The sequence below is a fragment of the Arvicanthis niloticus genome, chromosome X (genome assembly GCF_011762505.2).
Source record: "Arvicanthis niloticus isolate mArvNil1 chromosome X, mArvNil1.pat.X, whole genome shotgun sequence".
Lineage (NCBI taxonomy): Eukaryota > Metazoa > Chordata > Mammalia > Rodentia > Muridae > Arvicanthis > Arvicanthis niloticus.
The window spans coordinates 113866160-113892243 of record NC_047679.1 but is presented as its reverse complement, the minus strand read 5'-3'; the positions used below and the strand labels follow the sequence as shown (position 1 = coordinate 113892243).

At 42.7% G+C, this 26084-nt stretch overlaps 1 protein-coding gene and 1 non-coding gene across 6 annotated transcripts in view; both read right to left on the bottom strand.

Annotated features, from left to right (window-relative positions):
- Nucleotides 1-22869, bottom strand: part of LOC117694457 (integrator complex subunit 6-like) — a 54261-nt gene extending 31392 nt beyond the window's left edge. The window contains exons 1-2 of one of the 5 annotated variants that reach the window (XM_034485373.2): nucleotides 22370-22869; nucleotides 22160-22237 (exon numbers count right to left, since the gene is read on the bottom strand). In XM_034485373.2, coding sequence (XP_034341264.1) covers nucleotides 22160-22237; nucleotides 22370-22480 — 189 coding nt within the window. In that variant the 5' untranslated portion in view covers nucleotides 22481-22869. Of the gene's footprint in view, nucleotides 1-14893; nucleotides 14913-15085; nucleotides 15105-22159; nucleotides 22238-22369 lie in introns of those variants that run through there. The other 4 variants (XM_034485372.2, XM_076918588.1, XM_076918585.1 and 1 more) reach the window with 4 other exon arrangements.
- LOC117695686 (U6 spliceosomal RNA) lies at nucleotides 5110-5216 on the bottom strand. Its single transcript, XR_004604711.1, has one exon. It is a non-coding gene; the product is annotated as a U6 spliceosomal RNA (small nuclear RNA).
- Nucleotides 22870-26084: the final 3215 nt, after the last annotated feature.

Below are 26084 nucleotides of genomic sequence, written 5' to 3'. Positions count from 1 at the left end.
ATTTGGGCTCTGACTATTAAATGCTTTGTACAGCACACTCATAAGTTTGGATTGTATCTGCAGCCCTGGGAAGAACTCGGTGTTCTTTTTAATTAGGGGAGCGGTATGATCACATCTGCATTTTAGCAAGATGGTTCTGCTAGGAGCTGGAGACTAAATTGAGGGGTGGAGGGCAGGCTGAAGCTCAAGGCAGCAAAACTGGTTTGGAGACTGTTGCAATAGCTAAGAGGAAAGTGATGAAAGCCCGAACTGGGGCGGCAAGGATGAGAGCCTATTGCAGACTAGTGAAGTACTTCAAAAGGCGGACTTGTACGGATTTGGCACTTAGTTTAGCGGAATGAGTGAGGGAGAAGGGGTCATGCGTTAGGTCTGGGTTTCTGGCTTGGGAAAACTTATGAATGATGGAATCCTTCATTCAGCAAAGTCAGTTTCACACTATAAACTTACGTCTACATTTATATTAAGTGTTGAACTCCTAAAGGGCCACAGGACAGGTCAGGGTATGACTAAAGAGAAATGAGTGTACTATTTGGAAATCACTTTAAAAACTCATCAACATTGTTAAACACGGTGACACCTCAGGGCAACAACAGGATTATCTGAGAGGAGTACCAATGAGATCTAATGTTGAGAGCATAGCAGAAGCCGGAGGCCTTGAACCAGGCCAATCATTCACTGCAATGAACAATTGAAAGTGAAGCTGATCTGGCAAAAGGGTATAATGTGGCACAGAGTACAGCTTCCGTGGCAAGATGTTTTCTTTTTTTTTTTTCTTTTGATTGTATTTATTTTAACATTCATTTTGTTTTCTTTGGGGGAAGTTGAAAGGGTAACCAGTGGCTATGGAGGGATAGGGAGACGAGTGGGATTTAGTTGCATGATGTGAAATTCACAAAGAATCAAAAAGGGTTTAAAAATTTAAAGAACAATCTAAATATTTTTTTAATGTAGTAGCACCTTCTTTGTAAACCCAGCACTCATATAGTAGAGACAGCCCAGCCTGGCTCCAAATGAAACTGAAGGCCAGCGTGACCTCTATCTCAAAAGGAGGGGTTAAGATGGCTCAGAGAGTGAAAGTGTGTGCCATCAAGCCTGGGACCCACAATACAGAGAGAATTGACTCCCATAATTTGTCCTCTGACCTGAGTATGTGTGCCATGGCACACATGACCATATGCATACACACAGATGCACATACACACAAATGAATAAATAAATTGACCTGACTTTGATTCCCTAAGATCCATGTAGTGGAAAGAGAAAGACGCCTCCTGAGAGTTGTCCTCTGACCTCCACACGTGCTCACAGGAAATACATAAATAAACCAATAAATACTCATAATGTTTAATGGGCATGGTGGTGTAGAGCTGTAACCAAGCACTTAGAAAACTGACGTGCAGCACACTGGTAGTGTTTGCCTAGCATGCACAAGGCACTGGGTCAGAGAGGGCTAACTCATTGGTGTTTAAAAGACTGTGTGCATCCTGGTTTCTACCAGTCTTAATCATCAATTTGTCAGGACACTTACTCCTTAAAATGTCCTTTAATAGCACAGCTTGAAAGCATTTTACAAATGGTTTCAACATCGAAATATCCAACATCTGCTTTTAGGTAAATTCTTAGCCTTTATATTGAATTGGACAACATGAAAAAGTTTTAATGTCATTCTATACTTGAGTACCAGCAAGCGTTGAAAGCAATGGTTTTCTTGATAGCAGCCTGGATCCTATTTCAAGAAAGAAAATAAATGACCCTATTTCCTTTTCCATAAGGAAGAAAGACTGGGAGATAGAATTTTAAAAAAAATTATGGAACCAGCCAGGCAATGGTGATGTGCACCTTTAATCCCAGCACTTGGGAGGCAGAGGCAGGTGGATCTCTGAGTTCAAGGTCAGCCTGGTCTACAGAGTGAGTTCCATGACATCCAGGACCACACAGAGAAACCCTGTCTCACCCACACACACCCCGAAATAAAATTACGAAACCTTATTAATGTAACTAATTTCTTCCTTAAAAACATTATGATGAAACAATAAGCAAAAGGACATGTTAATGTTTTCCATTCATTGTGTGAGGTTACAGTTTTTGCAGTTTAATTCAGGACAGCTAATGTGCTTTCCCTTTGTTGAAGTACAGATACTCAAACCCTAGTCTCTTTGTTTTTGTTTTTTTTGGTTTCTCGAGACAGGGTTTCTCTGTGTAGCCCTGGCTGTCCTGGAACTCACTCTGTAGACCAGGCTGGCCTCGAACTCAGAAATCCACCTGCCTCTGCCTCCCAAGTACTGGGATTAAAGGCGTGCACCACCACTGCCCGGCAAACCCTAGTCTCTTGAATCCTCAGCACACACTGTACCATTGAGCTACACTCTACCACACACTGTACCACTGAGCTACAGTCCCAGTCACTACTGCAGAAGAGTTTCTTTTATCTGGACTGCAGAATTGACTTCTGGTCTCATGGCAGGCATTACACCACTGAGCAGTACCCCCAGCCAGGCATTTCTTTCAAATTACTCTACTTCCAGGACACTCTACTCTCCTATAAGACAGTCTCTTCCATACATTCTTGCAGAATTGCCCTTATAAAGTATGCCCACACTTCATAGTGGCTTAGAATAACCCAACCATTCTATTTTGTTTGAACAATCAAGGAAGAGGGAAGATTTGGGGTTTTTTTTTTTTTTTTTTTTTTTTTTTTTTTTTTTTTTTTGTGGAAGTGACAGTGATAACAAGTAGAGCAACATGTGACTATTGAACACTTGAAATGTGGGTAGTCAAAATGAAAATGTGATACATATAGACATTTTTTCATGGTGCTGAGGACAGAACCTAGGGCTCTTCCCACGCTAGGAAGGACTCTACCACAGAATTACCTCCTTAGCTCTACACATGAGAGTTTGAGCATATAGACTCCTCCCCCAAATAGCATATAGACTTTGTTTCATATTGATTATACTTAAATGATACTCTTTGAGACATATTCAGCTAAAATTAATTAATAAGGGGCTGGAGAAGTGGCTGAGCGGTTAGAATCACATACTGGCTTTGTAGAGAATAAAAGTTGGAGTCAACCAGTGCAGGGCGGCTCACAACCACCTTTAACTCCAGCTCCAGCGGATCCTAGTCCTCTGCCTCTGAGGGCTTATGTACTAACATGCACATACCAACATATATGTAATTAAAGAATAAAATAAGTCTTTAAAAAAATATACTAGAGAAAGCAGTCAGATGTGGTGTAACATACATCCAGGGAAACTCCTGTCCCTTCTGCCTCAGCCTCTCAAGTGCTAGGACTAAATGCCTGTGCAATCACACAAGTGTTTTTTAAACCACTGCTACTTTAATATTTTAAATTGCATATGGCAGACATTGTATTATTTCTTTTAGTCACTGAATCTGCTAAGGACATGGAGGTCAGGCATGAGGGTTGGCCTTTGACGGAGCAGACAATGGAGTCATTAGAGATTTCAGGGCCAGGGGAAACAAGATAAAACAATGCCTCTGAAAAATCAGTCTGGTAGAAACAACCAAAACAGACCAGAGGAAGGAAAACAGTAGTCAGAAAAAGAAACTATATAGTAATCCAGGATTGGGGCTGTCGGGACCAGAATAGGGACAGGATGAAGGCAGAGTAAACTGAAAAAACATTTGAAGTGCACAAGTTATGACTCGGTAATGGAGGGCAGGCCTAAAAGAGGAAGGTAAGATAAGAGATCTAGAGAAGGGAGATTTAGGACAAAGAACTAACCCTAAACCAGGATGAGCAAAGTCCGAAAGGAAGCATTTGTTGTCTTTGCAGGTTAAGCTGGAAAGGTGTCTCAGTAATGAGAATGGTGGATAATGGCAGACAGTATTTACCAGTGCTCAGTCACAGGGAACTCATCTATGGTAATGCCGAATCTAAGATATCATTCTCAGCCTCAAAATCAGAAGCTCACAGAAGGGCGCTACTATTGTTATATCCATTTTCTAGATGAAGACGCTGAGGTTTATCAAGGCCAAGCCAGTATCTTGAAGGAAGGGAGCCTAATCTTAGGGCGTGTGCCTCCCACTAAAAGCACTTCATTGTACACTCTCACACAAGCTCTCTAAGTGACGTCATACACATGCTGTTAGATTAATGTCTAAGGTCAAGGTTAGTAGAGTTTTCAAATTTCATATTACTTAGCCTGACTATTTTCCCTGATGGCTAAGTTCAGGACTCTTAGGGTTTGGGCAGTAAATTCAAAATTATATGACCCTGGTTTAGTCCTGGCTGTCACGAACTAACCTGGCACAGTCCAAAATAAATGTCTGAAGAACTATTTCCTCATCTAAGAAATGAAAGAGCTATAAAACTAACCCTAAGCCAGGCATGATAGCACACGCCTTTAACCCAGGCACTCGAAGGGAAGAGGCAGACAGATCAATGTGAGTTTGTAGCCAGCCAGGTCTACACAGAGAGTTACAGGCTAGCCAGGGATATACAGTGAGACTCTGTCAAAAAAAAAAAAAACAAAAAAAAACCTCTTAACATCTTAACATCCCTTCTAATTTTCATATCCCATAATTCTACACCCCATAACAATCTTTATAGAAACATTTACTTACCCTGTAATTCTATGTTTTATAATAGTCATTCAAGTAAAACCAACCTACAGAAGGAAAACACCTACTGCCTTATAAAGTCTACTTTAAATTTGCATAGCCAACTCAAAATATCATTTCATATTAACAGAACATAGGGCTTTCTGCACATCGGGTGACCCACTTCTCAGCTCTGCCTAACTGGCCACTAGCTACTTATTCCCCAGTTATACCAGAACACAGTAGAGACTCTCCTCAGAGGTGGGAAGCCTACAATGAAGGTTTCTTACTACCACCATCTGTACCTTCTAACCTAACTGCCAAGTTTCGAACCAAGCAGCCAGTGTTGTCTTTCCCAGACAGTTGCTAAAGCCCCTTTGAATTGCCTGCTTTGTTCTCTGACCTGTAGTACTTATGAGGTAGTCCTGCTCTTTTTTTTATCCACTCAATCAAAACTTATTTATTTACCAATCAATGGTTCATAATGATTAAAGCTGAGCACAAAGGCACATATATGTATTACAAAAAAAAAAAAAAAAAAAAAAAAAAAAGGAACGCTTCACGAATTTGTGTGTCATCCTTGTGCAGGGGCCATGTTAATCTTCTCTGTATTGTTCCAATTTTAGTGTATGTGCTGCCGAAACGAGCACAGTCCTGTTCTTAAACAGACCAACACACATCTAGACTGGATTCTTAGTCAAGCTTTCCTCTGGAAGAAAGGTGTTACTTAGAACTCTGAGCTGACTGTCACAGGTGATGCCTGTAATCTCTGCTCTTGGGAAAGCTGAGGCAGGAGGACAGTAAGTTGGAGGCAAGCCAAACCTTGTCTCAGAAACAAACAAAAGGGACTTTAGCTGGTTCTTGTGTCTATTTCTCCACTGCTTTCAAATGGAGGAAAAGGAGAGTGTTTAGCAGCCCTTCTAATCTCAGCATCTTGGACATCATCCCATTTCCCAGAGACCACATCTCTGATGTAGGGTTTTTCTTTATTTTTTAAATAGAGGAACTCTGCCCTCTATTAAGCCTTGGCAGGAGGTATAAGCAAGTAAAGGAGATAGAAGGTCCATGGTGCCCGAAGGGAAGGGATATGAGAGCGCTGCTAGAGCCCTTTCTGCTCTGGCTCGAAAGGTCGTTTGTAATCCTTTTCCAAAATATTAGTGACCTTGCTTGACTTAAGATGATTCCAACGTTTGATAAACACAGTATTAACATCCCTGTCCAAAGCCATGCATAAAGGTATTTAGGACAGCTGCACCTAAATGTCCATAGAGGAAGTGTCCCTTACAAACTATCTGTAAATTGAGTATTTATAAGCAGAAAAAAAATAGATGATTGAAATTCTCTACTATGGTTAGCTAGCAGTGGATCTTTTCAAAGAGTAAAAAATGAAAAATAAACATAAATCATTACATGCTATGGATTGTCACATCCCAGCCTCTCTTATACAGCAGTCAGTGACCTCTCTGGAATAGCAGAGCTTCCAATAACCCCAATTTAGTGCTGAGCCACTGCACTGCCTCATTTGGGAGCACAGTTGACATTCTCCTGATAGCGTATAGTCCAAGTCATCCCAGCTGAGGAGAGCCCTTCATAGCGACTGAATAACAAGGGCTGCTGTTGATACCGGGGAGACAATACATGTTGCTTTCCCTCCTCAACGCACATTTTGTTTTGCATGAAAGGAAATGAAATCAGCCTGATAGTATTTGTTCTTCATAAGCCTATGCTAAAGGGCTAATCTCGACCTTGAGCTTCTTTGTAGATAGTTACAAACTAGATGATTAACGGATTTGAGCATTTTCCCAGATGTCCCAAGTTAAAGTCTAAATATAGTAGGGCCATCAATTCTCTTGTTGAAGGATAAACAGTTTTCCTTTTTCCATCTGCTCTCCATAAGTTTAAGGAAAGCTTTCTCTGCAGCAACCCAGACCACTGGAATAAAGCAATTTCAACAGTATTTTTTAACCAGTTTACATTCTTCTTCAATTTGACACTGTTCGTCTTTGTCATCAAGAACTGGGTCTGTGTCAGTAAACAGATGAGCAAGATGGAATGATGTAACAAAAATATGCCCAGCTTTTCCAATCAACTCTGTCTCTCCAGAAGACATATGATTTTTCTCTTGGTCCTTGCCCTTAGCTTTATGCCAAATATTTGTGCAACTTAAAGCTTTCAATGTCAAGAATTCCCTCCTTGCCATTAAAGTGGATTCCAATTTTATTCTCCACCCATCCTCACCCCCAAATTTCGGGGCTTGTTTATTTTGTTTGTTTCTTTGTTTGGAGGTTTTAGTTTTGTTTTGTTTTGTTTTTTTTTTAAACTGATTTGTGCCGGGCAGTGGTGGTGAACACCTTTAATCCCAGCACTTGGGAGGCAGAGGCAGGCGGATTTCTGAGTTCGAGGTCAGCCTGGTCTACAGAGTGAGTTCCAGGACAGCCAGGGCTACACAGAGAAACCCTGTCTCGAAAAAAAACAAGACAAAAAAAACCTGACTTGCATTTATCTTATGTGTATGTTTGCCTGCTGTGTATATGTGTACCTCATGCACACCTGGTGCCCAGGGAGTCCAGAAGGCATTGGATCCCCCAGAACTGTACTTACAGATGGTCATGAGCTGCCATGTAGGTGCTGGAAACTGAACTCTAGTCCTCTGGAAGAGCAACAAGTGCTCTTAAGTTGTTAAGCCATCTCTCCTACCTCACCTTTAGCTTTTATTTCAGGTACACTCTCTGTAGCCCAAACCACCCTGGAACTCAATATATAGACTGTCCTGGTCCTAAAGTCATGACAGTCCTCTGCCTCAGCTTCCAAAATGCTGAGTTTATAGACAAGAGTCACCACAGTCAGGTCTGCACTCCAATCTATAGAGTTGTATCAGTAATAGAACACTGTGGCAGATGAAGTCACTAAAATAAATAGCCATTCAAATTGTTTATCTATTTACCTGTGAAGGGAGGTATTAACATTAGGAAGTATACATTGAGAAGATGCCATAGCATTACAGAAATAAAACGGTTGCTTTGTGTACCTACCCTCTCCTATTTCCCCCAACATGGAAAATTTTAACTTGGTTTTCTTTGTGAAGATTTTCACTTTTTTCCCCCTATTTTATTGAGCTATAGCCCTGGCCTGCTGGAAACTGCTATGTAGAAAAGGTTAATGTTGACCTCACAGAGAAGCAGCCCTTGGCTTTTGCATTTGACTAAAGGTACTGGTACACAGCCTTGGGAGGCTCAACAGGTGCATTTGGTTCATCTTTTAATTAGTATAGCTCTTTCTTACAACACACTTACTTGTTTAAGGAATGCGTGCTTTCTCTGATTCCTTTTTGTTTGAGTTACTCCTTGAGGGCCCTAGTGTCTTAAATTTGCTAAAATATGCAAAGTCCACTCTCATCCACTAAAGAATTTCTCTGCCTGCTGACAAGGAATGCTACCGTTCCTTCCCAGTGCTTCTGGAAGTCCTACTGAACAAGACTGTCTCTTGTACTAAAACAAAACAAAATCCACTTCATTAAAAAGTGTTCCTGTTATATATTACTACAAAAGCTTATTTATCACTCTATTGCCTGTCGAAATGTGTTCCAAAGGACTGACAAAGACTCACAGGATTACGTGTGTTAAGTGAACTAAGCAAAAAAACAAACAAGCCAGTGGAAAGTAAGGTAAGAGCAGAAGAAATCTGATCTTCAGCAGTCAGTGGCTAGGCACATGTAGAAACTAATAGTTTAGAAACTTTAATCTTCTGTCTGAGTCTACTGCTATAGATAATGGAACAAAACTTAAATCTTAAACCTTCCTCTGGATTTGGAGAACTAGTTTAGTGGTAGCAAGCTTAAGGCCTAAAGCAGGTCTCTCAAAATTAACTGTAAAAAAAAAAAAAAAAAAAAAAAAAAAAAAAAGCACTTTTGGAGGCCGGAAAATGGTTTGGTGGCTAAGAGCACTCATAGCTCTTCAAAGGGGCTTGAATTTGGTTCTCAGCACCCAGCCACATCAGGTGGCTCCCAACCATTTGTAATTGCAGCTTCAGGGGCTCCTACAGCCTCCTTTGACCTCTGTGCATGCACATGCACACACACATACACATAAATAACTAAACAAATATTTTTAAAAGCTACTGTGCAGATTTTCGTTTTTAATATTAGCTTCTAAGATGAGACTTTTTTTTTTTTTTTTTTTGAGGAGTCTCACTATATAGCCCAGGCTAGCTTCGAACTCACTAGCCTTATTTATGCCTTTGCCTTCTGACTGCTAGGAATCCAAGTATGTGACATTTAGCCTAGGTAGAGTGAGACATCTTTATGGACACATATACAAGATAAAAGTTCACAGTAATGGCCTAGGGGAAAACACACGTGGTCAGGTATGACTCTAAGCAATGCAAACAGTCTCCTGGAACAGGATGGTCATTTATGGCTTTCTAGTATCGTACAGCATCTCTTCCCAGGGGACTAATTCCTTTTAAAAAATTATCTCAAGAGAAGTTTTGAGTTGATTTGCACAAAATAAAAGTAGCATTCATTCACTGTTGAAAATCCACACATAAAAAGAAAGCTAGTCTGCTCTCTCACCCTTCAGCACCTGGATTCCAAAGTAATCATTGACAGGCGACTTAGGAAAAGCAAGTGCAGCAGCAAACAGAAGCACTAGAAAGTGAGGTGCCACTGACCAACTTGAGCAAGTGATTTTCTGAAACTTCAAGTAATTGTTAAATCACACTGAATTCCATTCCTCAATTATTCCGCTTCCTGCCTTTCAGCCCTATAGCTTTCTCCTACTCCCTTTTCAGAAAGGAACTGTGGAAATAAGCCAGTCTGATCCTGCCGTTTACCAGATGAGGAAACTCACACCATAAAAGGTTCAGTAACTTGCTCAGGGGTCATGGGTGTAATTAGTAGCAGACTCATGTTAAAAACCTAGGTCTCCTGCCTTCTAGCGCAGGCACAACATGCAGGAAGCCAGGGCAGTGGAAGGCTCATTTTGCAGACAGGATGCACTATGCTCAGGTTTTGAATCTACTTTTAACATATAGCCTAAAAGCACCACTTTGAACTGAAGTTCACATGGGACATAATGGTGCCTGCCATTAATCCCAGAACTTGGGAGGCAAAGGCAGGTGGATATGTGTGGCCTGGTTTACAGAGCAAGTTCCACAACAGCTATGGGCTACATAGAGAAACCCTGTCTGAAGAGAGAGAGAGAGAGAGAGAGAGAGAGAGAGAGAGAGAGAGAGAGAGAAAGAGAAGAGAAGAGAAGAGAAGAGAAGAGAAGAGAAGAGAAGAGAAGAGAAGAGAGAAGAGAGGAAATTTACAGTGTTTATATACGTGTGGAAATTTTCATGCAAATGAGAGACCTGCTTTATACATCACTGACATTCTTTAAGAAACGAAGCAGAAGGGAGTCCTTACTTTCCAGTGCCTTGGCTGAATTAAATGTTTGATACTAACCCAAGAATCCCACAGTCTATTGCCTAGTTATGTGGGCTCTCTTCCATGGCGACAGAAATGCAGAGACTGGGCCTTTTCACTAAACAAATGTGCTTCTAGGCAACTTCAGGCCAATTTAAAGCAAACCACTTTGGTCTGGTTCAGGCTAATAAAGCACTAAAGGTCATACTCCAGTTCCCTCCCCCATTCCCTGGGAGCCTCTCACCATTAGAACAACAATTTAAAAGCACCTTCTGTCACATCATCCCCCTCAAGTCACACCCTTAATGGGAACCTTTCAGTTCACTTCCTTCCTGATCCCTCCCTCCCCCATCCCTGTCCTTCAGCTGCCAGGCTGTGGATCTCTTAGGTCCTTTGTTAGCTGAGGTTCTAAGGGTTGAAGACAGAGTGGAGAGTCACACTCAGCAGGTATATGAGACTCGTCTGGCTGAAGTGTTAGGCCACAAATGATGAAGTATGCATTTATAAAGAGACACATGGGTCAGGTCCCAGAGAGCTCTAAAAACCCGAGAAAGTTACACTTGGCCCCCATAGACATGGAGAGTCTTTGAAGGTTCACGGGGAAGATAATGTGAGGAGATGAAATTTTAAAGAAAATGAACAGTTCGTTTGAATGGATGGTAGGAACATGGGAGGTCCCTGGAAGACCAATTACAAGGGCAGCAAAACTGAGTTGAAGATAAGGGTGTAGGAGGCCTGTCAAAGGGACACCAGCTAGGCCTTAGGAAAAAAAGATGGGAAGAAAGGATCAAAGCGACACGGTGGTTTGCTTTTAATCCTACGTGATTCCATCTCCACAGGACAACAGATCCATGGACGCTGTAACTGGTGTGATGGTTAGAACAGCCAGCCAGTGAGGACATCTTATAGTCCTCTGAGGTAGCTGGGTGAAAAACGGAAGGGGGGAAGCATCCATGCAGACAGAATATGGCAAACTACGGAAAGAGCAGGATGCATTCATCAGAGAAAAAAAAATTCAAAAGACAGTACAAAGATGGAAAGACAGAAAAGCAGAGCTGCAGAGTAAAGGAAGTAACAAGCTGCTGAAAGGAAGAGGTAGCTCATTTCAAACTTAGCTAAGGGCAAGGGGAAACTCCTTGCAACGAAGTGTATAAAGCTCAAGGAATTGGTATGATTTTATTATCATTATTGTGCATATGTGTACCGAATGTGTGGGCCCACGTGACACAGTGCAGCTGTGAAAGGCAGAGGACAACTTTGCGAGTTCAGTTCTTTCTTCCAACCCTTACCAGGCTTCTGAGGATCATCCTCAGGTTACCAGGCTTTGGAGGGCACTGCTTGTACCCTATGAGCCATCGCTTCAGTCCTGCTCAATGAGTCCTAAAGGAAAGATCACCTAGGACTGTAATAAACCATATTTTCTCAACACTAGTATTCCTCAGCTGCACAAATAAAACTGTCGAGTTTTTTTTTTTTTTTTTCAATAGCATTCAAGTCCCAAAGTTTGGCTTTTGGTACTAATTTTACTGGCTTATTCAAGTCAAGGGGTGGACATAAGTAATGAAACCAGTGCTTTTGAACCTTCCTAATGCTGCAACCCTTTAATACAGTTCCTCATGTTGTAGTGACCCCCAACCGTAAAACTGTTTTCGTTGCTGCTTCATAACTGCAATTTTGCTACTATTATGAACCGTAATGTAATTTTATTTGAGAAAGAGGTTTGCCAAAGGGATGGCAACCCATGGGTTGCAAACTGCTGGATCAGAGCATGGTGAGTACTAATGAATTATAAAATCAGGAGAATATGATTTAAGACACAAAGCTCAGCTTTTTCTGTGGGCGTGTAGCACATTGCCAGAAAAGTCTTCCTGCAATGTTTCTCCTGTCAAGATCTCAGTGGTCATTCTGCCAGAATCTCCACTCCTTTGAAATCCATCTAAATTCCAGGCCATCTAAGTAGGAAAGAGAGAACTCTCTCAACACAGTTTGAAGAGAGCAGGGGCGCTGGATGAGATATGGACCACAGCAGCAGGAGGAGCGGCACAGGCCATACACAGTTTGGTGCATGTAGACCTTTAAAAAGTCCTGCTTCGACTACAGGTTGCAGAGTAGAAGACACCAAATGGCTCCTGTGGAGAGCACTAAATACTTTTCTTTTTCACAGAAGAAAGTTATCGGGTGATTGGTAAAGCAAAGAAATTTTTTTCCAGTAATTTCTAGTCATCACTGAGTAACCAAGAACTACCCTGTTGCTTTTGCCAAACCTTCTAGTGTTCTTCTGGGGCCTACTCAGCCTCCCCACTTGACAGAATATACATGAATACACTATCCACTATCTCAAGTTCCAACCACTCAGCACCAGAATAACTTCACACCTGTGCTAAACAGGGTTCCAACTGTGAGATAGATCCAAGATGAAAATGTACAATGATATTTACCTAGAAACAGCCAGCTAAATAATAAAAATAACCTTTGCAGTACTAATTTTCCCTCGCTGGGTGATCGCCTTACTATGCACTATTATATCAGAAGACTCTGGAAATACAGGCATCTTGCTATTGGCTTTGTTTCTTAACCTCTCTGGGCCCCAGATAAATGGCTCTGACTTATCTATTAAGTGGTGATAATAATGACTATGACATAGGCTGACTGGTGAGATAAACTGAATAAACACTTTATATTCACTGGCAAACTGCCCTGTATATAAGCATTGCTCAATAATTGTCAGCTGCTATTATTAGAAAGCAAACATGCATGGTTTTTTTTTCAAGGAAGCAGATCCGAGTCCATTCACATCTGAAGCATATGGCATATGATAAGGTCTAGACAATACATTTGACCATAAAATAAGACTTAGGAGGACCCAAAACGTGGGTATTAAAATGATCTATGTCTTTAAAATAAAGGTTTTTCTAAAATAGTGCTGGGGCTTTACATACTCTAAATAATTACTATGGAGCCATGCTCTAGCCCCTCCCACATACTTTGCATGTTATTAACAGGCTTATCTGTGCTTGCATCCTTATAATTACACATTTATTCTTTAAATTGGAGCTTTTATAGTAATAATGCAATCAGATGGCCCTGGAAACCCCACTAGGAAGTTGCATCCCCAGAAATAAGAATCTTAGGCGATTTCCTGTCAGGTGGACCACCCCACCACCACCACTAAGCATTCTTCTTTAAGCCTCTGATGACTTCCCATGATAAGACGGGACTGTGCAAGGGGCATTAAAATAAACTTCCGTGAGAGCAATAATTCAAACTCCCTTTGTTTCTTAGGTTTGCACTATGTTGGGCTGGAAAAATGTGTCCTTTATCTTACTTTTCCTGCAGAAAAGTGTTCCTGTAGAATCTGGAACCAAGTAGCTAGGGAAATCTAAGAAAGGATATAGTAAATACTTTAACAACACTGAAAGCCTGAAACATTTAGTTCTACCAATGGACACATGTTGTAAATGGAATCCTGAACTATCACAGTTAGACTCTTTCACACGTATACTATGTTATACTTAGCCCAGGAGAAAAAAAATCTAACCCAACCAGTTGGGTCGGCAACTGCATCCAAAAACCTAAGCAACCAAACTAGCTTTCAGTACAGCCAAGAATAGGATGCCTTCATATTTTGCCCCAGAGCTGAGGGTTATCAAGCCATCAACTCTAAACTGTAAGACAACCTTTCATGTATAAATGAGGCCTTTATGATGGTGTTCATTTTAAACAGGACTCTGAGAGAAAAGATCCTCCTTCCGAAACAGTTTCCTGGGTCTGAACCTCAGAAACTACCTTCAGAAAGATGACAGAGAGACACTGCTCACTGGAACTGCACTGCGAGACATGCACATAACTTTATATTTCCAAGCAACCGCATTAAAAAAAAAATCTGTAAAAGCTAGGAATGGTAGGTAGCATGTGCCTGTAGTCCCAGCCTCTAGAGAGGCAGCTAGCAGTAAGAAAGTCACTTGATCCCAGGAGTTCTAGGCCAGCCTGCACAATATGGTAAGACCACACACATACACACAGACAGACACAGACACACAACCAACTGGAATTGTATGACATTTACTTAACATAAAATAACCAAATAAATTTTGCATTGTTCGGCACACTTACAAACCATCTGCTTTCAAAGTGCTCAGAGGCTGTGGCTGCTGCGCCAACAGTAGAAAAAGATTGAATCTAGAACCATAGGCCAGTGGAAAAAGGTGCTTGACCCGAGCTAGGAGACCTAAGTTTTATCCCTGGTTCTACATAACTGGAAGGAGAGAACCGAAGTCCTCTGACCTCCACACATGCACCAGAGTGACACATGGAGGTGAGCACATAAACGGGTGTAAAAATCATGAATAGCTGCTGGCATATCTGAAAGACATGCCAACCGCCTCTGTCCCCTCAGTCCCTTGCTGTCTCTGTTGGAGCCTTTTCCATATCCTCCACCCAGCACCAGACAGGGAGTTCTGAGGAAGAAAATGGTAGCAGAGAGGATGTGTTTTTAACAAAGCAGACTGGAATAAACCCAGTACTTCTCTGGCTGAGTGACCTAATGGGTTAAAAAGGCCTGCCTGGGAAGGAAGCCCTGGAGAGTCAATCGCCACTTGCAACCCTGCATTCAAGAGATAAGTATCCCAGGCTTCCAACATGTATCCGTGCGTGCTGTTGGACCAGATCGAAAGTAACAGGAGACTCTCGCTTAAAGATCTAAATTAAAGGAGTTAAGGTTTTCTTTATTCAGACCCCACCCCCACCCACACAGAGGGCCCTTCAATCTGGCCCTTCCCTAGAAAGCGCATTTCTCCCCAAGACATAGAACAGCTGCCTTGTTTGGTCACTGTGAAACTAAGAACCCTGTGTTCTCGGCAGTTCATTTCTCTTCCAGAAGCAATGGCAAACTGAAAAGGAAAATATTTGCCTTCTCCTTACCTGCACCTGGTCTTCTACACCCCCAATCCCAGTGCCAGGATGAAACACTTTAAAGTAGCTAGCACTAACTAAAGAGAAGACAACCTCAACTAAACCTTCGGTATTACTCCACCTCCACTTCCTCTCCACCCTGGCCCACTTCAACAAATGCTAGGAAAACATAACCAAACAGGCACAGACGACAAAACCTACCCCCATTTCTCTTCAAATCCACTTCCGACACCTTCTTCTCAAAAGAAATATACAAACTTTAGCTCGTCAGTTTCAAAATTCTCTTCCGAACTACTCTGAATTGTAATGAAATAACCTGAGTTCTCAAGACTCTTGTAGACTCCTTCCGGTTTTCCCCTTGAGCTGGGTGTTTCCTGGTATTACCCTAGGTCTCTGTAACAAAGCTTAGTGCACAGAGTAAATATAATTGCTGCCTAGACTACAGAGGTAGAGAGGTACTGTCAGACCACCCTTGGGAATCACCATTTTGATCATATCACAGCGGTAATAAAAGTTGCATTTCCCTGCAAATGGCAAGCAGATAAATTAGAATTGTTAATGGCGATTACTATCTGGAGAAAAAAAAAAAATCTTGAAACTGGGGGTGTTGGTGGGGAAGGGGGAGTAGCTTTTGCATGTACACATTGCCAGAAATGTTTTTCCCTGTTGAATACCTAGTAAGATCTGGGCACTCTCTAGTACCAGAGGTACAAATAGCTGTATGTTCAGATGCTCATATCAGGGAGGCCAAGATGAACACTAATATATTTAACATGCCAGGAGCTGTGGCTCTATCTCAGGTATAAGATTGCCCAGCATGTATGAGGCCATGGATTCAATACCCCAAAAGAATATCAACACACAGTATCAGAGTGCTAAATGCAGAGGCAGGCGGTGGGGGTGGGGTGGGGAGGCTGTGGAGGCTGTGGAGGCTGTGGAGAAAGTGTTAAGGGACCGTTTTTAGCAAATCATAAGGGGACTTGCTCCACTGCTAGGAGTGGAAGTGAGGAAGAGGAGGCCAATCACTTCAGAGAATGTACAAGAAAGGGTTGAAGCTGAAAGGGTGTGGCAGCACTGGGCCTTTTAATCCTAGCACTCAGAAGCCCGAGGCAGGAGGATAGAGAGAAAAACAAATCCCAGCATGGTGGCACAATTCTGTGATCTCAGCACTCTGGAGGCTGAGGCTGGAGGACGGCTACAAATTCAAAGTTAGTCTGGGCTACAGTGTAATACATTGGATCAAACAAACAAAATGAGTTGAAGTATGTCCAGGCTACAGACAACAACATATATACAATGACACAGAAGTTAGAGGTATAACCAGTTCGGGGAGGAGGGCTTAGTTTCTCTTGGTGATTGGAGCCTGGGTTCATGTGAAAAGAAACTAGATAGACATTGTTGGAAAGGTAGCACACATCCAGATAAAGGCATGACTAGTGTTTAGGCCAAGGTGTTTGGACTTTATTCTGACATCTGATGGAAAATCCAGATGGACTTTTCAATTTTTCATCTTTCTCCACTTTTTTTTTGGAGACAATATCTCACTCTGTAGCCCAGGCTAGCTGAACTCGGGGCAATCCTCCTGCCTCAAGGTTCCAAGTGCTGGAAATCCCAGGAGTAAGCCATTATTCCGGGTTTAGTTTTGTTTTGGAGACAAAGTATCAATATGCAAACCAAACTGGGATTACAACCATGAGCCACCACACCTAGTGCTTGAAGGATTTTCACAGAGAAATGACTATTGTCCTGTATTTAAAGATTAACAAACTGTTAGCAATGACAGGGAAGAATGACTGGAGGGCCAGTTATCAACTGAATGTCAGCTACACCAGTGGCCCTGGTGACAAGTGGCAAACATTGACACCTAAAGGATGACTGGATATAAGTAAGAGAGGTCTAGGATAGAAAGTAGATAGATTCCTCCAATTCTATCAGTGGTCTCCTCCTATCTTCCCGCTGATCCCTAATCGCAACATTGTACTCGGACAATTATACTTTGGCCAGAGATATAGCCTTCTAGAGCTAAGTCCCTACCCACCCCCCTTTTTGATAATTTACAATGACTGTCAGATACTTCAAATGGCTAGGGAGGAGGGGAAGTGAGAAAGAAAGCTAAAATCAAGCTAGGCATAATCTCAGCACTTGGGAGGCAGAGGCAGGATGAACTCTGTGAGTTCGAAGCCAGTCTGATCTACAGAAAGTTTCAGGATAACCAGGGCAATATATAACCTTGTTGGGCAGGGAGGGGGCAAAATCATGGGGGAAACAATTCATCAGCAAAGTGAATTGAGCATTTTGGGATTTAGAGTTTTAAAAGAACCTTGTATTGCCTAAGATGGTTCTCACAGGTCATGTTGTTACTATTTCTATTTCTCTCCAAAGCATTTCTATAGATTCTTAACCTCAGTGGAGGACTACATTAAAAGTTACTCCTTTATCCAGGCAGTAGTGGCACATGTCTTTGAGCCCAGCACTCAGGAGGCAGAGGCAGGAGGGTCTCCATGAGTTCTGGGACAGCCAGGATTACACAAGAAAAACCTTGTCTGGAAAAAACTGAAAACAACAACAACAACAACAACAAAAATGCTCCTTTAACACTTTAGTCAAAATTCTAATAAATGTCTATTACATATATCATTTTTTTTTAATCTTGAGTTTACTTCATCAGTCGGTAAGGCAGAATTCTTCCTCTTTCTGGTTCATATTGGTAAAGGCATGCAGACACCAGTAATCAAAAGTACCTACACAATGTTGAATAGCAACATCCAAGAGACCTGGTCACTTTTTCAAATGATACATGTTTTCAAATTACCTGCTTAGGGTGTTTCTCTGAAACATTACATTTTATTTATAACATACTTCTGACCACTATTTATGCATGTTTCAACTATTTCTAGAAAGTTGATTCTGTGTTGTATTTTTTAAAAATCTCCTTTAAATAAAAATAATTTTAATAAAGTGGCTCAAAATATAAAATCATTTTGAATACTTATACTAGGAGAGAACCCAGGCTAATAGTTTGCTTTCTTCTGACAAGCCTGCCTCTCCCAGTCAAAGAATAAAAGGAAATTATGATTCATAACAAAACAAAACATACAAGACAGCAGAATCTCAGCCAAGACCATTAAGAACTATAATTATTGCCACAAAGCTCTCACACAATGTTTTAAAAGCCCTGTACTCGATTCATCTTCTAAGGATCCACTGTAGAATATACATAGTGTATTATAAAATAGGAAACAGGAGTATCTAGCTATGTACACTGAAGGCATACTGCATAGAGAGAGCATTAACACTTGTAACACAATGGATGGAACATGTTTATGACGCAACACTAACAGAGATTTAACACACAATGCTTGCATTTTATACGTGGTCCCCAAATGAAACTTAATTACATCAACACCCAGCACACAGCATGGAACCAGTATGACTAATATTAAAAAAAAAGAGCAGACAGCTATATGCAAAGAAGTGTGCAGTAGAGACTTCCTAAGTCTTTGGTGAAATACTCTATTTACATACTCGACCGCATACATTAGTGAAAAAGTCCTGCTGCAGTAACTTCGCACAAGCGCCCAAGATTTATTGTCAAAGCTTGTAAGTGGATATACTGGGAACAGTTGCATGCCTGTTAAAAAGAAATCTCCTAAGCAAATGCACAACTCATGCCTATTACAGCTGCAACACAAGAGGACCTACTAGCAAAATAAAATTCATTTGGAAGCATTTGGAGTTGGATATAATCCAGATCTGAGAAGTAAAATGCTGCAATGTCTCTGCAGCCTCAGAGAAACTGAAATGACATTTACTTTATTTATTCTGCAGAACAACTTGCTACCAATAAAATACTACCAAACCATCACTTTGCTAGAAGAATCTTGGGCCCCTAAGAGAGAATGAAGTTTTAAGTAGAAACTAAGATGCCAGCTGACAGTCAAAGAAAGACCTATTTTTGATAGCACGTGTGACAGAAAACAGTCCTATAGGACTCCCAGCTACTAGAACGTAAAAATCTATACTGAATTTTAAGAAAAGTATCACCAGATGCTCTAAAATTCCCAAAGATCTAAGCAACCTAAAAAGCAAAAGAACGAGGTTATCACAGGCAGAGGAGAGGGTTGGGCAAGGCAGAAAGGTAAAGTCCAAAATGGAAATTCAGAAAACTCTTACTTAAATATGGTCTACCAATAGTGATGTTGGGAAAGGAGAAGAATATAATAATATTTACATACTGATGTAAATCTTTATGTAATCTTAAAGGAAATATGCTTAATCTTTCCTTCCACATAGGTAAAATGAAAAGAAAATAAAATAAAAGAAAGTGAAAAGGCTTGGGAAGGCATAAAGACTGAGATGAAGTGACTAATAATTAAACATAGAGGGGCTGGAGAGATGGCTAGGTAGTTAAGAGCACCAGTTGCTCTTCCAGAGCACTCAGGTTCAATTCCTAGCACCCACCTGGTGGCTCACACCTGTCTGTAATTCCAGTTCCAGGGGATCTGTTATCCTCACACAGACATGCACACAGGCAAAACACCAATGCACATACAATTTTAAAAAACAATCATTAAACATAGTATATAAAGTATCTTCTCACACTTGATCTACAGGAAAAAGAAATCAAAGGTACGCCGGGCGGTGGTGGTGCACGCCTTTAATCCCAGCACTTGGGAGGCAGAGTCAGGAGTATTTCTGAGTTCGAGGCCAGCCTGGTCTACAGAGTGAGTCCAGGACAGCCAGGGCTACACAGAGAAACCCTGACTCAAAAAAAAAAAAACCAAAAACAAAAACAAAAAACAAACAAAAAAAGAAACCAAAGGTAGAATACTTCTTGTAGAATGTAACATGGCAAAAGAAAAAAACTACAATAAAAGTTCCACTAAATATAATACTGAACATTTTCTTCTCTTCCAAATATTGAAAGCTTCTTAAACACATGGCTAAAATACCCAGCCAGTAAAAAGTGCGTGGCAACTCAGGGTAGTTCACTGAATAAAAGAAGTGGGGATAGCCGAGTCTAAATAAGCACTGGCTGGGACTGTAGCTCAGTGCAGAACAGTCACCTAGCATGCAGGAGGGCCAGACTTGTATCCCTAGCACTGAAAAGAAATAGTATGAGCCGTGGAATTCCAGTGCTAGGCTTAAAGATGTAATAATGGCTTTTAAAGCAGGGCAAAGTATTCTCTTCCAGCCAAGGGAAAGGAGTTTGTAAATATTGCCATGCAATTCTTTTTTCTCTTTCTTTCTTTTTTCTTCTTCTTCTTTTTTTTTTTTTTAAAGAAAGCATCTCACTATAGAACCCTGGCTGGCCTAGAACTTGCTGTGTAGACCAGGCTGGCCTCAAACTCATAAAGGTCCATCTCACTCTGCCTTCTGTGTGCTGGGGATTAAAGGCATACACTACCACAACAGGCAGTCATGTAATTCCTATAACTCAAAAAACTATTTTAGGAACTACCAACATTCCTTTAAAGGGGAAAAATGCTGGCTCTTTAAAGAAAACGATAGATAGGAACTGGTTTTGTAGTTTATCCCCTCCATTGCTTCAAATTACTGCTATGTCTTCAAATAGGCACACTACAAAACCCGTAAATACGGTTATTAGTAGTCAGAGGGTGTAAACATTCAGACTCTGGATCTTACTTTATTTTTCTATGGTAAGGATAGAATGATTTGCAAAGCTTCATATCTGTAAGTGTTCCATTACTGAAATTTATGTCTCCAGCTCTAGGTTCTCACTATGTTAGCCCAGGCTGGCCTGGAAAACTGGCATTTCTAAAACAATATGATATTTGCAAGACGTTTACTAGCTCCATTTTTGGGGGGTAGATAAATAAAAATTGAAAACAAGTGAGCTGAAATCAAAATAGTGTTAGGAAAAACCTACAATCTAAACTTTTAATCAAAGCAGAGAGTTACCAAATCAGTATCTTCGCTTTCATTATGTCTGAAAGAACATTCTGGCCAAATTACTTTGAGAGGTAACAACTCACTAAACCAGGGCTTACAACACATCCAGACTGAACCTCCTGTTAATTTACTGAGCTGAGTTAGACCGGGAAGGCGGTTAGGCGGGATGGACGCATGATGCACCAGTGAAAGACATCAAGCATAATGGTAACAACCTACTAATATTTCAACATGCAAGCACGATCCTTATGCAGGATGATTTAACAGTTTGAGTTCCTCTTATCTAACCACTGCAGGCGAACCAGTTCTTTATCTCTTCACCATAGGAACACAAATAACTACTCCACGGAGGCTAAGGGTCAGACCCTGAGAATCAAATCATTGACTTGCCCTACTGCATCTGCTCAGAGTCCTATCGTCCCCTTAGCAAATCCCTAAGCAGCTAAGAGCAAACCTAATTTCGGATGCAAATAGGTAGGCCTGCTCCCTAAAAAACTCTGGCCCCAGTTAAACCAGTTCCCTAAGAAGGTTTTTTTCCGGGCACCGCCCCCCCTCCGCGCCCCTCCCCTCCCCCAAACGCTCTGTGGTTGCTTCGCAGGAATTTCCAATGAAACAGCAACTGTCGCCAAGGTAACAGAGAACTGGGCTCAACCTGACTGAGCGAGCAGGGTCTGGGAGCCGGGAGTAGCGTAGGCAAAGCAGTCCCTAGCGGGTGGTGGCACGGGAGGGGCGGGGGCCAGGGCCTCGAATGCAAAGGAGCTGCTCTGGGAGGCCAGCGCTAGTGCAGCCCCGCGTTTGGCAGGAAGAGGAGGGGAAGATGCTGTGAAGGAGAAGCGGACGGGAGCGAGAGGAAGGAGAGGAAGCCCAGGCGGGGCGGGCCGAGAGATGGAAGGAGGGACCAGAGGAGGAGCCCGGGCGGCAGCAAAACCCGCGCGGGGCTAGGAGCAAAACGGGGCGGAGTCCCAGGCGTAGGGGCCCGCAGCCACACCGAGAGCCTTGATCCCTCCTTCCTCGGCCTCCTCCCCTCCCTCCTTTCCATCTCAGCAGCGCCCTCACCCTGCCTCTGGCTGCCTCATACAAAAGCAAAATGTCCGCCATCTTCGGAGGCGATTGCTGCAGCCGTGCTCGGAGCTCGGCCCTCCCGTGCCTTCTCTACACCGACTGCTCATCTCCGCGCCCCTCTCTGCGACCCCCGACCGCCGCTACCCGCCCCGCTCCTCCTGCCCTTCGGCGCCTGGCACTCCAGCCTGTCCTGCAGGGCGACGCAGGGTCGCCACGGGTGGAGGCAAAAGGGATCAACAGCCCCAGGCTAGTGGACGCGCACGCTCTTCCCGCCCACCGCTCCCCCGCTGGCCTGTTTACCTTGATGCAGTAGGGAGGCTCGTCGTAGGTGACCAGCATGTACCTGTCTCCGCGGCTGGCTGGGTCCCGGGCGCGCAGCTGCGGGGCGAGGGATGACGGAGGGGTCGCGTAGGAAACGAGGGGAAGCGATACAAACGTTACAGAAGCACCACAGTCCAACCCCCCCATCCCGCAAAAGCGAACCCCTCATCTCCTTTCCCCTCTTTTTACCTTCAAGAATAACTCCACAGCGCCTTTGGCAATGTCCAAATAGGAGGTGCCCAGGTCAGTGCGCTGGTTCATGGAGGCGGACGTATCTATGAGGAACAGCAGGATGGGCATCTTCTACTACACCTCGGGTTCTGGTCCCCACTCTCCCGGCCCCTTTGCCCTCAATGCCACGTATGGCTACCCAAATCCTGAACTCTCGCAGAGCCAGGGAGCAAGAGGAAAAGGGGGAAACGGGATGGGATAGATGGGACCGCTCCTGGCCTCTTTCTGCAGCCCCAACTCCTCTCCCTCCAAGGGAACTTGGAAGTGTGAGTGTGTGTAGGTCTCCAGGCCGTCTCTCTTCCCCTCTTCTGCCACCACTATTGCCCGCCGCTGCTGCCGCTGCCAGGACTACTGCCTAAGCATCCGTCCACGCTCACTAGAGTGCTCGCCCCAGACTGAGAGCCCTCTCTGTTCACTGACACAACTTCTGTCTGCTCACCTACCATCAGCACCATGTGACCAGGACCCACGCCATTGGCTGCCAATTATGTTTAATTTACATATTCATTAGATGACTGGGTAAAGGGCGGGACTTGGGCCAAGCCTAAGAGTTATAGTTTGAACCCATGCTGGAGGTAAGGGGCGGGGGAGTAAAGGACCCTCTTTAAACTCAGCTTCTCCTTTAAAGGATTTGGAAGCCGTTAGGGTAATTTGTTAGGTCGTTTGGATGGATTTTCTTTCGTGCTTCAAAGACGGTAATTCGAAAGGAAAAGAGAATTGAGCAACAGTTGTATAGAAACAGATGTTTAAGCGGGCTACACACAAAACGCTATGCTAACTACAATCAATCAATCCTGCCAGTGGCTAAGACCAAAACGTTCAGTAGCAGCAAACTTCTTTCCTGGCCAGACTTGCTCAAATTCCCTTAGATGAGTCCCTCTTCCTGATCAGGGTTTACATGTCGTTTTCTTAGTTGTATTCAGCATGTAGCTACTTAAAAAGGAAACTGTCGCAAAAACAGTTACCCTAAGCTGTCCTTTTGTAAGAACAGGCTTTCTTGGGCTTTGAAACATTGGCCAGCCTGTGATACTTAAACCACTGTTCGGTCTGTGCAGCTTTTCTCTATGAGTGGTATTCTGCTTCAACTCAGGGTCATTGAAACGTCCACCAAAGTGCCAGGCACCCGTAGTAGACTCGATCATTGAAATATGTAAGGTCGATGGTACTGAAACTTAATTTTTCAGTAGAGGGAAGTTGTCAACTCTGGCTCCATCTAAGTACTCAGTAACTGTTCAACTGCACTTGGCTCTCCACTTCATATGACTATGACTCAATTTTTAAATGTACCTCAGGCTGGTCCTGAACTCTTCAGCATATCCTACAAGCATGTAGCACTCCAACTCCTGTGACATTATTTTTAATATAGACCATGAGGTAGGGTTGCAGCACAAGAGTAGAATGTTTGTCCAGCTCATGTGAGGTGCGAAGTTTGATTCTTCTGCATCACTGATGATGGTGATGGTGATGATGATGATGATGATGATGATGATGATGCGGGGTATTTCTAGCAATGTGCTGTACACAAGTTGGAATCTTGAGCTTCAATGGGTATACAATTTTAATACAACAGGAAGATTGCATACACATCTGCAAATGTTTTCTATACTGTTTTTAGATATCTATATGTTCTATGTGATAGATATATTATGTGTTTTCTGAAAATAAGATTTCAGAAGTGGCTGGGCAGTGGTGGCGCACGCCTTTAATCCCAACACTTGGGAGGCAGAGGCAGGAGGATTTCTGAGTTCGAGGCCAGCCTGGTCTACAGAGTGAGTTCCAGGACAGCCAGAACTACACAGAGAAACCCTGTCCCGAAAAAACCAAAATAATAATAATAATAATAATAATAATAATAATATTTCAGAAGTGAACTCATGATAGTTAATGAGCCACAGACAAAAAAAAGTGATGCAAGTAAAAACAGCGTGGCAGCACTTGTCTGTGGTCTAGACGTTCAGAAGGTTTCATGGGTAAAGAACAAGGTGTAAAAGAGGAGATCTGGGTTAGGAGGGATGGTGTGCACGAGAGTCAGCCAGAGACCATTCTATGTATGATGCAGGCCAGCATATTGAAATATGGAGAATGACTTGGGAATTAATTAAGGATGAAAAGACTTGCTGCTCTTGCAGAAGACATGAGTTTGATTCCTAGACTCACTTCAAGTCAAGGAAGTCCAGGTCCAGGGGAGCCAATACCTTCTTCTGGCCTCTGTGGGCACTATGCACATGGGCAGAAACCCACAGATGGGCACACACATGCATGTAATTAAAAAGAAGAATCATTAAATATCACTGAAGAAAGACCTTATCTACATGGGGTAAGGGGCCAAATAAAAGCTTATGAGCAGCGGGTGCCCGAGTGGCAGGCTTTTTGTGTTGCTTTGTGGTAAATGATCACCAATTCAGCGGTTTAGCGCATACTTGAATGTTATCTCGTAGTCTGATTAGCTGAATCCCCTGCTCCATCTCACAAAGCTGTGCTCAGGGTGTTGGCCAGGTCACAGTTTTCATCGGGGAGCTCAGCTGGGAAAGAATCCACTCAGTAAAGTTCAGAAAGGCTGCCGGCAGAACTCATCTCATCATGACTGTATGTGCAAAGGCTGAGGGCCACCCACAGACCTGCTTGCTGCTAATGTCCCCTGCCACACAGCCCTCTCTATCACATGTTCATGATGCGCGGCTGTTTCTTTAGGGCCAGCAGGGAAAGCTCTCCCTCTAATCTGCTGACACAGAGCCTTATATAATGTAACATAATTATGACAGTGACACCCATTACCTTTGTAATATTCTATTGACTAGAAGGAAGTCACAGGTCCTACCCATACTTAAAGGAAAGAGATTATACAGCACAGGTGCAGATCCTGGAGCCCAAATGAGAATTCTGTACAACTTTGGGGTGGGGGGAGGAAGGAGTATTACCTAGAAACCAGTTTTGCCTAATTTATAATTTTCATTAAAGCCTACTGTTGTTGTTGTTGTTGTTGTTGTTGTGATGATGCTCTTATCTAGTCAAATAACTGCATTCTGCTGATTTATTACCTTTTGTTTGAACAGTACTGCTCAGGAGGACTTTAAGGTTTATTATCAAGTTCTTTATTTGTTGTATATAAGACTGTTGAGCTGTACTGTTCACTAGCTCACAAATGGTATTTTAAGATGACTTTTAAAAATCTTCTTCAGAAAAAAAAAAATCTTCTTCAGGGACCGTAGAGATGAGTCAGTGGTAAGAGCTTCCGCTGCTCTTGCAGCGGACCTGAGTTCAGTCTCTAGCCCTCATTATCAGGTTTATAACCACCTGTAACTCCAGCTCCAGGGGATCTGATACCTGCACTCATGCACCCACATGCAGAAATACACACATACACACAGTCTGGGGGTGGGAAGGGAGTCTTGAAAGATCTCTGATACCTTTCTCCCAACTTTGCTTATGCCTTACTTTTATAATCAGGAAAGAATCTCTCTTTCAAATAATACATGCTGAGTCTTACAAAAACGCCCCAGAAGGTGAATGCTGCAGGAAGTTTTCAGGAGTGACTTGCCAGCATTAACAAAGCACAATTCTCTAACAGTTGAGGACACGTAGGTCCCACAGGGTAAAATTCCAGCCCCCCTCCCCCCCCCCCCCGTTACCGGCAGGCAAACGCCTTATAACAGATCCATTTTCCTTCAAACAA